Here is a 16,838-nt window from a genome sequence, read left to right on the forward strand (position 1 = left end):
TACAAGGTACATAAAACAAAACCAACAGCTCAGTACCCTTCCAACTTTGGTAATGTCAGACTTGAAGATCTCCTGCACTACTGGATGTTGCTCCAATACCCCAAGATACTTATTTCACTTCATAACTCTGCCCATCACTGTCACCCAACCTCATTACATCATATCATAGATATTCTCCCACTGAGCTGATAGGGAGCAGGAAATGCACAAGGAGTCCAGAGGCAAACCTACCCACATTTCTGATTCCTCGGGTTTCAGATCCCAACTCCTTCCAGGCTGCACATTGAACACCACTCAAACAGCAGCAGCCTGAGATGTACTCCAGACACCAACTGGACAGGTTAGTGAGCCAGGTACTGAACTATCATATATTCTGAACAAATGGATACTGGATTAGAATTTTACTCTATATTGAAATGCACATCCCAATTACTACACATTTTCAAAGTTCCTTGGCTGATACATTTCCACCCCTTAAACATTTTTTTTTTTTTTTAAATACCTTTTTGTTCAACTTCAGCCATGTGGTATAACCTTTACTGTCTATGTACTGTAGGCCAAAGAACCACACTTCTCTTAGTCCAACAGTTTTCACAACCTGAAAGAAAATCAATACGGTCACACTAACAAATAAACAGCATTATATCTTTATACCAAGGCTGAATTTATACCAAGATTTATAACCAGAAATCTATCTTATTCCAATTCATAACAACAAGATTTTGGTATTTCTTTTAGCAATTCTTTTAGTATTAACTCTTAACTTTTCACTGAAAGCAAAATACAAACTGCAAACACTGGAAATTTGCTCATCTGCCAGCATCCCTGGAAAGAACTGTTCCGATGAAAGTCAGACCTGAAATGTGAACTCTCTCCTCTAACAATGGATGCTGCCTGACCTACTCAGTATTTCCAGCATTTCCTTCCCCACCCCCTTCGCCTATTCCTACTGGAAAATATCAGAAAGAATAAATTTCATCTTACTTTCTAAACAGCATTGCAGGTAGTACCAAAAGGTTGCAGCAACAAAGGAACCAGACAAAACCATTTAACTCAGTTCCAACATCTAACTGGGATGCTTAAATCTTTTTATTCATTTACTCATGCAAACTGCCCGAGGAGAATGTGTACAAGATGACCAGATACACTATTGTGAACCCTATTTAAGTCAGAGGAAAGGGGTAAATAAATGTACACAATACAGATGTAGGAAGTATTATTCATTCAGTATCATGTTTCTGTCCTCACCATTTCTCCTGAAGATCACTTTCAACTGTCAAAAGTTTGATTCCCATTTCACATTTATTACTTCACCACACAGTCCCATTTAAATCATATTGGAACCATGTTAAACATTCCCTTCCTTTACACAATTTTTTTCCTAACCAAGAACCAAATGCCATAACATAAACTGTATATACACCAAATAAACCTACCTCTGTTTTGACCCTCTTCACTAGCAGTACCGAGTTATGTCAGAACATTCCCCAGAGGCTAGCGTTATAGCACCACTGATTTTATTCCATTCCAGGTTCATTCTCAAGTTTCCTCCTCAGCAGCCTTTTCAACTCCACACTAGATGACTGACATTTAAATGACAAAGCAGTTAATCCTGTCCAGCCAAAGCCAATGCTGATATTGAATCTGCTTGACAACATAGTCTCGTCTCCTTTCTCAACACTTTGAATTTAAACACATTATCCACAATTTAAAATCTCTCAATGCTCTTGCATCACACATCTGCCTTAAAAGACTGTTGTCCTTCATTCAAATCTTACTCTAATCCTTCATGAAGTGATTCAGCAGTCTGTTCTATTTTGAAACATTCTCATTAATTCTACTTGCCCTGTAATAATCCAAACTGTTTGACAGTAGTTTATTACTTCTGGTTTTCCTATTGTTCAAAACAAATGCAAATGGAAAATTGCAGTGTTAAATTGCAACTTTAGAACTTCACACTTTCATAACCTTCAATTACATTTAAGTATAAAGTCAAGCTGCACACTGGCGTGAACTGTAGATGACAGTGAGCTTACCTGGTCAAAGAGCTGCTTGCCAGTTGTATTTGGCTGGATGGCAAACTCGAGCTCTGCATCCATGGTAGTAACCCGTACATTGATCTGTAAACAGCCAGAGAATTACATCTGTTAAACTAATATTGTTAAGAAAGAGAAAAAGAGAGGGAAAAGAGAAAGGTAGGAAGGAAAGGAGATCATGAAAATACTAACTAATTTTGCAGTCTGGTAAGGGACCAGCATTTTAACCCTCTTCCATTTTGAACAGCCTGTAAGTGCCATTTGTGGAAGACCTGTCGAATATAACCATTTGTCCCAGAAGAAAAATATTTTTGAAGTCACACTGAAGTATCAGGGGATTGCATTCATCTAAAAAAAATTAATTAGTGGCACATGACGTGCCAATTACTGGTTAGACTACGAAAAGAAAAACAACCTTACGCTTTCAAAACTGAGAAAAATCGGGACTTTAATTCAGAATCAGGATCTAGTATATTTTCTGGATACAATACAATTATGGGTTGTATACAAATAATCAAGGTCATTCCTCTTTGCAGTATTTTAAAAACACCCTAAGCTTCTACCATCTCTATCCTGCAAGCAGACTGAACAATTTCAAACATTACCAATGTAGCAAATTTTGAAAATCCATGACATACCTGACAGCATCACAAAATATTATTTTTCTACAAAAAACAATTTACTTCATGTCTAGACTGCTAAATGACGTTATGCCTCTGCAAAACAAAGTATCAAGGATACCATCCTTTAAAACCCATTGCATCAAGTACTCCCATTGACAAACTCTACAGGCAACCTCTGATTAAAACAAAGTGGGACTTCTCAAACCGTGGGTTGCTAGGAATGCCAAACTGCACCATAGCCAAATATCATTGTACTTAGAACTGAGGACTACAGAGTACTTCATGTTTTAGCAGATCCTGGGCTCCCATGAGCATACATGTTCATGCACTGTATTCATCGAATCAAGAACTTCAGCTTCTGTTCTACCAGGATTGACATATCCTCCAGGTGCCATGCACAAAGTTCACAAAGTTGTCAATTTTTGTTCAAATTTCCCATTTCTCCTTTGTGGAAACTTAGGCCATTTTAAAATTAAACCAAGTGTTTTCAACGTAGTGTTAAATGTTAAAGAAATGGGTCCACAGATAATTAGGAAGGGTCTAAACGCCAACTGCACTTTTTTCCATAGATGCAGCCTGGCCTGCTGAGTTCATTCAGCATTTTGTGCGTGTTGCTTAGATTTCCAGCATCTGTGGATTTTCTCTTGTCTGACCACAGATAATTCAGTCTTTACTTCAAAGTTATGCATTCTGCCCGTAATTTTATACAGTGCTTAGATTTTATGTTAATTAGAAAAGTGGAGGAAGTAGATTGGATAGCAAAGCTCAAGGCATTTCATCAGACTCAAACTGATTGGGAGTAGAGAGATACCAACACATGCAAGCAAATAGGATTATTTTAATTTGATATCATGGTTTCTGCTGACATGATGGGCCACAGGTCATGTTCCTGTACTGTACTTCCCTATTTTCTATGTACACTGTTTGCCATTAAACTGAGCTCTCTCCACAATTTATCAAAACAGTGGCCATACTTCTGCCCCACACCATTTTCCTGAAATGTCTCCATACTACTCCATTCCCACAATATCCATTGTAAACAACTTCAATGGTAGGAATAAGATGAGTTAGAGCCTCTAAACCTATGTCTTCTTGTTTCAGACACTTCCACCATTGGAAGGGTTTTTATCTACTAACACCACCCCCCCCCCCACACACACAAATAATGTATACTTCTATTGAGTCGAGTCATCCCCCCAGCTCTAGAGGAAACAAACTCAATTTCTACATATAACAGAAATGCTTCAATTCAGGCAGCATCTTGGCAAACCTCTTCTGCATCTTCGCTAGTACAATTTTGCTCTTAGTGTTGTGACCAGAACTACACACGATCCAAGTGCAGCCTAAGCAATGTTCTATAAAGTGACAATTTTTAAAAAAATATATATTCTGTGCCATGACTGAATAAAACAAACCCCTACCCCATGTGCCCTCTGCACCACTATCTGCCTGGATACAAGGCTGGTATCCCAAGTTCCCTCTATTCATCAACCATGAAATGGGCTTTATCTGTTTAAGTCAAACCCTTATTCAACCTTCCAAAGAGCATCACTATGAAATTGTCAGGATTATATTCCAACTGCCTTTCTTCTGCCCAGCTTCCCATTCATAGATCATGATTGTACTATAGTCCAACAACCCTCGCCTTAACTACAAGAGCACATTTACTAATCGTACCTCCTCATTCACAGTTCCAGATACAATCCTTGGTGGTATACCACTGACCACAGATTTCTAATCAGAAAAGCAACCAGCAAAGCCTCCTTTTACAAGGCCAGAATTCAGAGCTGGATACATGGATATGTAGGCCTCTTTGAATGTTACTTGCTTTCACCACTTCAAAAAGTTTTGTTTTGCACACCAAAACTTCATATTTTTCCATACTGCTTCTATCATGCCCTTATCACTCACACCGCTCATCTTTATCCCTTCAAGTGCATTTTTTTTTACAATTTTAATTCTGTTATATTCTGTATTGACAGACAATCAGGAATGTACATCAGTCTGAAAGAAATCTTTCAAGCAGGTTGGGACATGAATGGGTTTGGAATGTGAATTTACACTCAGCTGCAGAGTTCTGTGCAACAAAAAACATACACTACTTATGCAATCATTTCTCAAAACTGAAATTTAAGAACTGCTTTATGCACAATCAGTATAAAATTGTGCATAGATTATATAAAGTCTATATGTCATGATCCAAGGTTGTAGTAAGTACAAATTTAGGGATTGTCCTAAAAAAATGGAAGCATACCACTATTGAATTTTAAGTGACAGTCAAGATCAAATAAACATTTTCTCTGGAAGAATTATTTTTTTTAATATGAACCACGAGTTCGCAAAAAGGAAAATTAGGTTAAGGAATTGCAAGCTAGAGTGAAGTGTGATAGAGAAATGACCACTCTATATACTATATAGCAGTATTAGTGTCATGTTAACCATTGGCAATTGATTTTATTTTTTATTTTTGGAAATTTGGATGGGTTCCACGACCCTGCTCATCATCTTAAAACATTAAATGTTAACAGGTAACGTTTGTCACGGTTAAAACTGATTGGAGTTTAAAAATGACATTAAATAATTGTAAGAAAAAGAGGCAATGGGAGAGAACAAATGGAAAAAAACATTGGTCCACTGACTTTAAGTATTAGCATTATTATTACATCAAGAATTCAATTCATCAAACTCCAGATTACTTCATAGTTTAAAAGCTTCAAATGCTCCGTTCTCATCTCACACACCTTTTTCTTCCCCAAATGATGGATCTTCACTGTACTTGAGGGAGTCCATTCCCAGGTTTGATTGCAACTCCCCACTTTTCTAATGTAATATTGACTGCACATGGAAAATAGATATGATCTCCGCCTCATTAGTTTGGACTGTGAGATTGGCAATTCAACCATTCCTTTGAAATACAACTCATCTTGCCAGACAAAACAAGAACACAAATCAAAACTGAGGCAAAAAACACGTGGGATTTGTAAAAATGCCATTTTTCTGCCAAACCACATTAACTTCAGGACAGATTTTTCAACTTAGTATATTACTTACAAGTTCATATTACTCAAACTTTAATCATAGAGTGCAGGCTAAACCATTGCTACAAATCAAGTTCTCATTTACATTTGTACACATTAACGTACTTATCAAAGTGTAAGCCTGGAAACAATTCAGACTTAGGAAATAAGAGAAAAAAGTCAATGTTTGTCAAATTAACTGTATAAATTGAAAGATTACATTTCTAATGTAGTTAATAATGTTGACATTGTTCCAAAAAGATCTAATTAGACTTTTACTGTAATAATGGATTACTGCCTTACAAGGCAGTTTAGATCCCAAGTCCTATCAGTCCAAGGAGATGCCCTTTGGCAGTTTCCCAGAGCATTTTCAATGCAGCCTTTAGTTTAACTAGGGAAGCTACTAACCCTTTATTGAACTTAATCATATTGGGAATTGTACTGGGTTCAGAATAACTGCGAGAGGAAAATAATTGGTACATCACAACCTTGAAACATGCAAAATGCTTGTACGTTTACTGCAAGTCAATCTCAGAGCTGAAACAACAACATGAACACAATAAATGTGTGGTCTGATTAGCAAGACAAATATACTAGTGTTTACTACTTGATCTACAAAAGTACAGCTCTCCTTCCATGCTACACCTACTATTTCTTAGCCATGCAGAGTAACGGACAGGAGGTCCTTCAGCTACCATGACCACACGAACTATCAAATATCCAGCTATTCAAACCTCATTTATCAACACTTAGTCCACGCTCTTCAATACCTTAGCAGTCGAACTACTGGATACTTAAGTGTTACAAGCATACGAGCCTCCACCAGAAATACCAGACTCCAATTCATCTCTGAATGAAATAAATTCTCAGATTCCCCCTCAGTCCACTAACCCTGATCTGAAACTCAAATTCATTAGTTTTAGACAAATTTTCTATGAGGAAAGTTAGTGATGTGGCCACAATCCAAACATTGACAAAATGATTGGAAATACTTTTTCATACAGGAAAAATGACTGAACAGCAATATACCTTCAGCCTTCCATTCTCACAATTAAAAGAATTTTAAACGGTGTAGATTTGCAAAAATGCATTTGATTTCTTCAAGAGAATGCACCAGTGCATACCAATTCCTTTTAAAAGGATTTGCTTATCTTCCCTACCCCTCCAAACACTCAGAAGAATATCTACATGTATTTAATTTTTTTTTAAAAACACAACCAAAATAATTCTGAATCTACAAACTGTTTAGTGCCATAGAAATAGGGGTTCTCAATGCTGAAAGGCATTCAAATAGAAGACTGGTGAAGAAATAATCTGGCACTGGTTTGTACTTAAAGATGTTATATTAAAAAAGATCAAAATGTAGCATTACTTGCTTATGTATGCAACTCAAGTTCACTTCAATTTTATCGAGATATTTAACAGCAACAGAAAAACATTTCTTAGTTGCCGAGTTCCTCCAGCATTTTGTGTTGCAAACATTTCTTAGCCCTCATGCAAACACATTTGTAAGGAATATCTGTCTTTAATCCCCTCCTATAGGCTGTACAAATTCATAAAGACCGTATTTGTATTATTAGCTTCTGTACAATGTTAAGAATGACACTACAGTTAGCAATAGCCATCTTCCTGGGTGTAGATAATAGAATTAAGATGCATGGACTACAGGCACTTGACCCCTGACATTTGAGGGCAGACGCACAACTTCTTACTGACTAATCTTCTGGTGGAAGCTCTCAGAACTAAAAAGATAACTGCGGAAAATCCCACAAGCACAAGAGGAAAGAACATTAAACAGTACTCAAGCAGCATTCACCCAGAAAAGCATATTTAAGATATGAACCACATTTTTTTTTCAAATGTAGTACACCAGAAGTTCAATAGTACAATTCCATACACACACAGTAAATACTAGTATGTCTGAAATCCAACCATTTGTTATGAACCAAGCTTGGATTTCTGACAAAGGAGGAATTGAATGCCAATTAACAGCAAAAGAACTAAGCAAATGCAAGCAATAACTAATAGACATTTCAGGCAACAGATAACTGCACAATATAATCAAAAACTGACCTGTAGTTATAGTTAATTCACTTTACATCCTTGGTTGATTATGGATTTTAAAGTAGTCAAAAAATCTTGACTTTTGGGGAATGGCATGAGATAATGTGAATGACTGCCACAAATTAGCGAGGTTTTCCAAGATGTCCTAGGGAATTGGCTACAAGGATAACAGTGGATTGGGTGCCCTACACTGAATAGGTCAAGCTTTCAGAAGCTTCATGAAATTCCACGTTCATAGTGGAACCTGATACAACATAGTACACAATACATTCTGCTGTAATTCTAGGAACAGCTTTTGAGGAAAGTATCAAATAGCTAAAATGTTTACATGCATACAAGTTTTCCAGTCAGTATTGAAACTATACATGAAACAAATATAGACCTATTTTCATATTAGAGACTTGTTGTATAGTCAGACATTAAATGAAACCAGTTCACCTATAATATCCACAAAGCCCACGAGTAGCCACACAAGCCAAGGCCACAGCTTATCACAGACCTTTTAGTCAGTTCTCTGGGAAAGTTATGCTACAAAAACCCTTAAGGTCACTAGCTAAATAATGGAACTCTTAAAAGAACATTAAAAACTGATACCAACTATGAGTTTTAGAAGAAAACTTCTAAATCATACAAGATTTATAAAAACTCAAGGATACAGGCAGCCTTTCCAAACAAGTGGTTGCATTTGTAGAAAGGGGTCTGTATTGTAATTTTCCATTATACGCAGCCTCATTAATTTGATGTGTGCATCGATAGAGTTGCCAAATTCCAGCCCCTCTACCCCACAACACAAATTCTAGAGAGCAAGTGTTATTCTGATCTCACTTTGTTTAGTGACTTTGAATTCTGCAAGGGTGAACACAGGGTTGCCTGCAGTGCAAAGACACATAGTTCAACCACCCAGCTCAAACATCAATTGAAAAGACATGTACAATTTAATGTCAACATGCTTTCACATTCCATTCATCTCAGTCATGGGTCTAGTGAAATTTAAGCCCCAAAGCAATATGGAAAAGGCAGAGACACATTCTTGACCTAAAATGTCCAAGTTACATGAAAACATCACAACTGCCTTGAAGGGAGATAGACAAGGAACCAAGGATCTTGGAGGCTTAGAGGTTTAGACAAATTCAAATAAAAACAGCAAATCTCTTGTTAAAATATTTATTCTAAAGTGAATTTCCTTCAGATGCACTAGTCATATTGTGGGTGCCTTACAACTATGCAGTTCATTCTCAGAGAACGTGGTAGGCAAGAAAAACTGCAAAAAAATTCAAATACACAAAAGAGGTAAAAACATTTCTTTTTAAAAAAATCATGGAAGCTGTGGATACTGGAAATATGAAATTTAAAAACAGAAAATGCATGGCAGTCAGCAAGTCAGGCAGCAGCTGCAGAAGACAGTTAAATTTCAGACTGAAGATTATTCAAAGTTTGGTAGCATGAGGTCCAAGTTACCATGGGAATAAACTGTAGATTGAGGTCATCCATTCACCCACTGACTAGGTGACCATTAGAAATTACTCCACAGCAACTCAAGACTTGCCTTATCACAGATATTTCCTCAGACTCTTCCATCCATTCCTCCACCTCTTCTACAATTCAAACTTATTTTCCCTTTCCAGTTCTGATGTGGAGCCTTGACACTTTCCCTTTCAACAAACCAGGGTTTTGGTTCACACACCACCTTTTAAACTACATTGGGGGGGGGGGGGGTTCCAACTACAGCTCTAACTTCCATAAATAATGTACCTTATTAAGAAAAAAATTTAAATATGGGATGTAAATGGGAACAGCTTTTCTGAACCATTGAATGCAATCAGTACAAAGAGCCAAATATAATGGGTTAGAATTTTACTGTGCACTGCAATTTTACTTGTTTGCAATCCTTGGTTCTTATTAATAACAATACACAAAAGAAAACACTTTATATATATATATATCACTGTGCAGAAGTCTTAGGTACCTAGATATTTTAAATATAAATTTAGGTTTAGATGTTCATTTTTGTCTTCTGCATTAGTGTGTCAGGAGAAGAGCAATTATTAGACTCCAAACATTCATTTTCCAAAAAAAAGTTAGAGAATTTTTGTATTTCATTAAAGTAACATATTAAGCAAAGGACCACTTTTCAAATAAAAACTTGATTACTTTGTAGGTATACAGCCCAGTGTATGATTAAACAAAGATAACAAACAGGATGCTAACGTCCAATGACATAATGAGTTGAATGAACTAAACTGTTTAACTGAAACAGAATTGCATTTAGAAGGAATCAAACTGGGTAAAGGCAAACCATACTAAAAGGTGAGGGTGTGGCAGATGTGACAGTTTAATCTTCAAATCATCAATTCTCACACCATGGCAAGACAGAAGGTGGTCAGCCTGCATCAGTAAGATCTTTCACAAGCAAAATTTTCACACCAGACCGGAGTTTCAAGATGTGCTGTCCGAGTTCTTTTTTATTTAGAAATATTTCATTTCATTTTTTGAAAGCATCTTCACTTTACATAATTTCTTTCACATGTGCCCAAGACTTTTGCACAGCACTGCATGATGTCGATAGGGTAGTAATCAACCCACTTAACCTGCAACATAATCAATTAATCAATGGCTGGAAATGAATTTAAGGTGGACAAGCATTTCATTGTATTACATCAGAAATTTCAACTTTTATTTCAAAAGCAGTAAGTGGAACCCCAAAAAGGTACACTATGACAGGAATGGCGAAAACTAATACAATGCAAGCAAATCATTTGCGCTGGAATTTGAAAGACTCTGGCAGAAATAAGACTTGACAAAACCAAAACCTGCGCATGCTGAAAGATTTAAGCTATTTTGGTCTGGACCAAGAAATCTTAAATATGATCCACTACCTATGAAGACAATGTTTAATTAGAATAAAGTTAACATAAGAAATGGAAAGTACACTAATGAGCAGTTAGCAAGATTATATTTGGCCTTGTTTCAACACCATTTACTAGACATCACTAGAAAAGAACACTATTCAGAATCAACTAGGAATCTCAGCATAAACTAGGTGCTGTATGCAGGAGCAAGGACTGCAGTAAAGAATATGTTGGTCTTTATTGAATGAGAAACAATGGAGGTGCACAGTTAGAACATAACCTTAATTTCAGAGCCTCAAGTAGATGAAAATTAAAGGAGTAAAAGTTTAAAATTAGGTCTCTATGGATCATTGATTACAAGTGAGAGTCAAAGCAGAACCAAAATATTAGAAATACAAGTCATCCATCATATGGCCCTTCTCACTAGCACACTTATTCAATAAACTTATGGTTTGGTAGTACAAGTTCCCACATTTCCCAATATCCCAATCCCCAAAATCAATTGGCAAATCTCCGCTACAGTCCTCCTATCACAACTGCTGTATATCAGTCCAAAGCTTGGAGATAAAAATTGTAGATGCAATAGCTGTACCAGCTCCCTATACAATTTCAGCAATACCTTCATTCTTGCAATCAAATCTTCTCCAGTAAATACCAGAATTGAGTTTTAAGGAAGTGGCAGCTTCTCAGCAAGATGACCCGGGCATCAGCACCATATGGTCAGCAGTTGAAAAGGGAGACATGGCCCAAGTGGAGAAGTCGAAACACGCTGTGGTACCTCCATTACTGAGAGAATGGCCCAGGTTGGAGTTGAGAAACCAGATCACATCATCTCCGGACTGACCTCGGTGTTCCCAGCTGGTTCTGCCTAGAAGTATCAGAGGATTGTGTTGAAGTCACTTCATGATGATTCTGGACATTTGGGGGTTGAAGGGACCTATGGATTGCTCAAAGATCGGTACGACTTGCCGGAGAATACTGCAAGTCATGCATTTGATGCATACAGAGGAAGACCCACTTGCAGAGTGTGGGGCCCCGAACCGATGATGGATTTCCTGTCAATAGAGCCAGATGCCAGCAACACGGCGAATGTCTTAGTCATCAGTGATCACTACACCAGATATACGCAGGCTTTCCCCACCAAGGACCAGAGGGCGTCCACGGTGGCCAAAGTGTTGTGGGAGAAGTATTTCATTTATTATGGCCTCCCCTAGCGGATACATAGTGATCAGGGACGGGATTTTGAAAGTTGGCTCATCCATGAGTTACTGAGCATGTTTGGAGTCGAGAAGTCGAGGATTACTCCCTATCATCCATCGGGTGATCCCCAGCCTGAGGGAGGTTTAACCAGACCTTGCTAAACATGAAAGGGTGCAGAAGAGAATTACAAGGATGTTGCTTGGATTGGGGAGCATGCCTTATGAGAATAGGTTGAGTGAACTCGGCCTTTTCTCCTTGGAGCGACGGAGGATGAGAGGTGATCTGATAGAGCTGTATAAGATGATGAGAGGCATTGATCATGTGGATAATCAGAGACTTTTCCCCCCAGGGCTGAAATGGCTAACACGAGAGGGCACAGTTTTAAGGTGCTTTGCAGTAGGTACAGAGGAGACGTCGGGGTAAATTGTTTTTTTTTATTACACAGAGTGGTGAGTGCGTGGAATGGGCTGCTGGCTACGGTGGTGGAGTATACGATAGGGTCTTTTAAGAGACTCCTGGATAGGCACATAGAAAAATAGAGGGCTATGGATAACCCTAGGTAATTTCTAGGGTAAGTACATGTTCGGCACAACATTTTGGGCCGAAGGGCCTGTATTATGCTGTAGGTTTTATAAGTTTCTAAAAACCACTTTCAGTAATGCAAATACATGACACACAAGTACATCTATTCCTTCCACACTCCCCAAAAAGTGACTTGCATCTTAGTCGATTTACCAGATCCCCTTGTAGCCTCGTGCCTCACACTGCAACTGAGCCTCATGTACATTTTCTCTGATTAAACTTGGGCTCCCATACCAAATCAGAAATGCTTATCGAAGAGCCAGGGTTCAGTCTCCCAACCTGCTACTTTATTCTTTTGTTTTTACATCCTTTAACCATTCACCATCTACACTTGCACATCATCCCCAATCCCATATGCTCAAATTTGCTTCAGTAATATGCACATCTTATCGAAGGCCTTCAAAAAAAATACAAGTATACCACATCCATTGGTTCCACCACAATCTTGTGCTGATAACTTTGATCTACATTGCCAAACAGACTTCCCTTTCAGAAACCCACGCCAATTCTGCTCAATCCGATTACTACTCAAGTCCCTATTCCCCATTTTCTATATCCTTCCTTCCCCAAATACTGGAGAAGGAGCCATTTGACCAGACAGTAAACCCATGAACACTACCCCGCTATATTTTGCTCTTTATGCACTACTTAAATTTATAGTATATTTTATGTATGCGTTGTACTACTACTGCAAAACAAATTTTACAACACGTTAGTGATATTAAACCTGATTGTGATTGCCCGTTGGGTGTGTGTAGGCCTCCGTTATTCTTGATAAACCACGGATTTGCACCTTGGAAAGTTTCCCAAGGGGCAGGGTTTTTTTTTAAATGTAAGACCAGCAGTTGCCTAAGCTGCAAGTCTCCCCTCTCCACGCCACCGATGTTGTCCAAGGGAAGGGCATTAGGACCCATAGAGCTTGGCACTGGTGTCATCGCAGAGCAATGTGTGGTTAAGTGCCTTGCCCATGGACACGCACGCAGCCTCAGCCAAGGCTCGAACTAGCGACCTTCAGATCACTAGACGAACGCCTTAACCACTTGGCCACGCGCCAACACTTTTGGTAGGTAAAGGTACTTTAAACTTTGAAGTGTGGGAACAATACTAGCATTTATGACATTTTGTAATGTGACAACCAATGTAACTACCATCTCCATAAGCACCTCTTAAAACCTTGACCTGGAGGTCAACAAGCCCTGAGTGATTATAGAACTTTCAAGCCTAGTAAAATTTCCCTTTTAAAAACCAGTTTCTTCCAGTTCATATTCTGTTTTTGTCTCTTCTAACAAGTTTACTTTATAATCTTATTTCTGCAAAAGGGTATTTTGATGGCACCCAGTATTTCATCCAAAGCCAGAACTTACAATTTTTTTTAAACCATTTTTCCCCTACTCTAAAGTTAAGAGGAGGTATTCTTCGACTCATCTAGCAATACCTGATTGATCACAACTCATTTGCTATTCTGTACGAAGCTATTTTTATTTCAAAAATAAACCTTTTTCTTATTTAGATCATAAGATATTGGAGCAGAATTAGACCATTCGGCCCATCAAGTCTGCTCTGCCATTTCATCATGGCTGATCCATTTTCCTCTCAGCCCCAATCTCCTGCCTCTCTCCATATCCCTTCATGTCCTGACCAATCAAGAATCCATCAACCTCTGCCTTAAATATACATAAAGACTTTGCCTCCTCAGCTGCCTGTGACAACAAATTCCATAGAATCATCACTCACTGGCTAAAGTTCCTCACCTCCATTCTAAATAGACGTCACTCTACAATGAGGCTGTGTCCTCTGGTCTTCAACTCCCCCACCATAGGAAACATCTTCCATGTGTAGGAGCCGCGTGGCCCATTCGCGGCGGGACAGTCCGAAGGTACGGATCAGGAGCGCCTTAAGCTTAGTGTACCTGTCCTTTGTTGGTGGCTGGCGTAGGAAGTCGATGATCCTGCCTGCCATCTCCTGGTCGAGCGTGCTGACCACGTAGTAGTACTGCGTGGCGTCGACTGTAATGTCTCTGATATTGAACTGGGCCTCAGCCTGCTCAAACCAAACATGGGGCTGAGTGACCCAGGAAGTCGGAAGCTTCAGAGAGACCGCACTGTGCGAGTTGCTCGAACTCATGACTGGTCACTGGCTCCAGATGCTGCCTGGAACATCGGGGTCACCAATGTAGTCACACGCAACGCACTACTAAAGAAACACGTGGAGGCAGAGAGAGCTGCACTCAGAATGCCTTTACTGATTCAAAATCGCGCGGTTAAATCTCCCCTCCCATGGGCCCCTGCGACCCACGGGGCTGAAGTGACGTCAGACTGTCCCCGGAAAGTCCGCCCCGAGCGGGTAGTTCCAAACACGCTACTGCGTGTCCGCCTGCAGCTCCCGATGGCGGTTCGAGTCCCACGTGTGCAGGCCACCACATACTTTTTCTTCTACCAAAGTGCATGACCATACACTTCCGGGCACTGTATTCCATCAGCCACTGTGTCCATTCCTTTAATCTGTCTGTCCTTCTGTAGCGTCTGCTTCCTCAACACTAACAGCCCCTTCACCTATCTTCATATCATCTACAAACTTGGCCACAAAGCCATCAATTCCATCATCCAAATCACTGACGAGCAGTGGTCCCAACACAGACCTCTGTGGAACACCACTGGTCACTGACAACCAACCAGAAAAGGCTCCCTTTATTCCCACTCTTTGCTTCCTGCCAATCAACCAATGCTCTAAACAAGCTAGTATTTTTCCTGTCATACCATGGGCTCTTAACTTACTAAGCAGTCTCATGTATGGCACCTTGTAATATATAACCATACAATGCATTGCTTTCTTTACATTCATAATGTCAGTCTAAACAATCAGTGTTACTAGCTCTATGCATTGGTAGCATTAGCACATTTTGTGTACACACCTCCATTCACTTGACCACCTGTTGGAATGGTGCCAACTTCTGCATTTAAAAGGCAATTATAGTTGACTCACTGTCCAGTGGCAGAAGAATCCTACACCACAGTCCTTCCCCACACTTGGCTGTATTCCACCATCAAAGAAGTCTCCAAAGGACAATGCCTCAAGAAGGGGGCATCCATCATTAAAGACCCTCACATCCAGGACATCCAGTCTCATTACTACTATAAAGGGAGGAGGATACAGGAGCCTGAGGACACTATCTTTTAGGAACAACTCCTTCTCCTCTGCCGTCAGGTTTCTGAACAGTCGTTGAATTCATGAACACCTCCTCAATATTTTACTTTCTGTACTATTTAAATGAAAATGCATGCTGTAAAATTATAGCAATTTTATGCATTGAACTGTCCTGCTGCCACAAAACAAATTTCACAACATATCAATGAGAAACTAGATTCTGAATCCTCTCCAGTCATTTCAAAGGTATCAAACAAAAAAAATTCTAGCAGCAGTTGATGTGTGCCTTGAGGAACAGCCAATAGATCAGACAGTCCTCTGCTCAGAATGACTAATAAGGGCAACACATCCTTTTCCAGACCTCTAATGCAAATACACAGTTTTTTAAAAAAGGTGGAAGACACTTTTTTTTTGCAGCCAGCTTGAGAGCAAGATTCTGACTGCACAGGAAGAACACAACAGAGAGATCCCTCCTCACAACCAGTCAAGAGAAGTCTTGATGCTCATTGGCAAGTTCTGGTGATGAGGCATCCTGCCTGATGATTTGGATAGTCTGCTTAGGGATCCACCCTACAGAACACCTCATGTCTTTGGTCAGTGGAACATTCCATGGAGACTACCAACTTCTAGACTTGCAGTCAAGGTGTTTTTCTGAAAATCCTCTTCCCCAAAGGACAGTTAGTGTGACAGCTGCCTAGGTCACTGCATGAAAGCAGACCCAGGCCGAACCTTCGCAATACAGACAGGTGAAACTTTTGCACATGATGACACAGCACTTTGGTTTCAGCATAGCCTTTTGCAAACACACATAAAAAAGGGTACCAGCAGGACAAAGGCAATATTGGATATGTTTTTGCCCCTTTTCTCCAGGAAATATACATAGCTACCCACACAACCCATTCCATCTCAGATTCCCAGAAACACCAGAAGATGGCTCAGATGACTGCCAAAGCAGAGATTCAATGAGTGGGCTACACCTGCACCAAGTACAGCAAAACAGAAAAGTGCATTTGATCAGGTGTTTACCAGTTATTGACAGGGAGCACTGCTCCCACAGTTCCTATTTTTGTTTCACCTTGGCTGGCCACTCAAACCAGTTTTTTGGTCATACATACACCTCTGAACCAGCCTAGCACCTTCAGGTAGCCACACGTGAAGGGAATGGAGAGTACTAATCAGTTCCATTGCCCAAAGCATGGCTTCACTGTTCACGTGGTTGACTCTGGCCCTTGATGACAACTCAAACTGGCTGCAGATCCGTGGACCAACTGTGGATCCACTCAGAAGACTGCAACATAATCCAATGTACAGGGAGGATTTGAT

At 39.5% G+C, this 16,838-nt stretch overlaps 1 protein-coding gene across 2 annotated transcripts in view; it reads right to left on the minus strand.

Moving 5' to 3' along the window:
• Positions 1 to 16,838, minus strand: part of LOC140726815 (radixin) — an 84,528-nt gene that overhangs the window by 47,875 nt on the left and 19,815 nt on the right. For both annotated transcript variants that reach the window (XM_073043664.1, XM_073043665.1), the window contains exons 3-4: positions 2,037 to 2,120; positions 503 to 598 (exon numbers count right to left, since the gene is read on the minus strand). In XM_073043664.1, coding sequence (XP_072899765.1) covers positions 503 to 598; positions 2,037 to 2,120 — 180 coding nt within the window. The remainder of the gene's footprint in view (positions 1 to 502; positions 599 to 2,036; positions 2,121 to 16,838) is intronic.

The sequence above is a fragment of the Hemitrygon akajei genome, chromosome 4 (assembly GCF_048418815.1).
Source record: "Hemitrygon akajei chromosome 4, sHemAka1.3, whole genome shotgun sequence".
Classification (NCBI taxonomy): Eukaryota; Metazoa; Chordata; class Chondrichthyes; order Myliobatiformes; family Dasyatidae; genus Hemitrygon; species Hemitrygon akajei.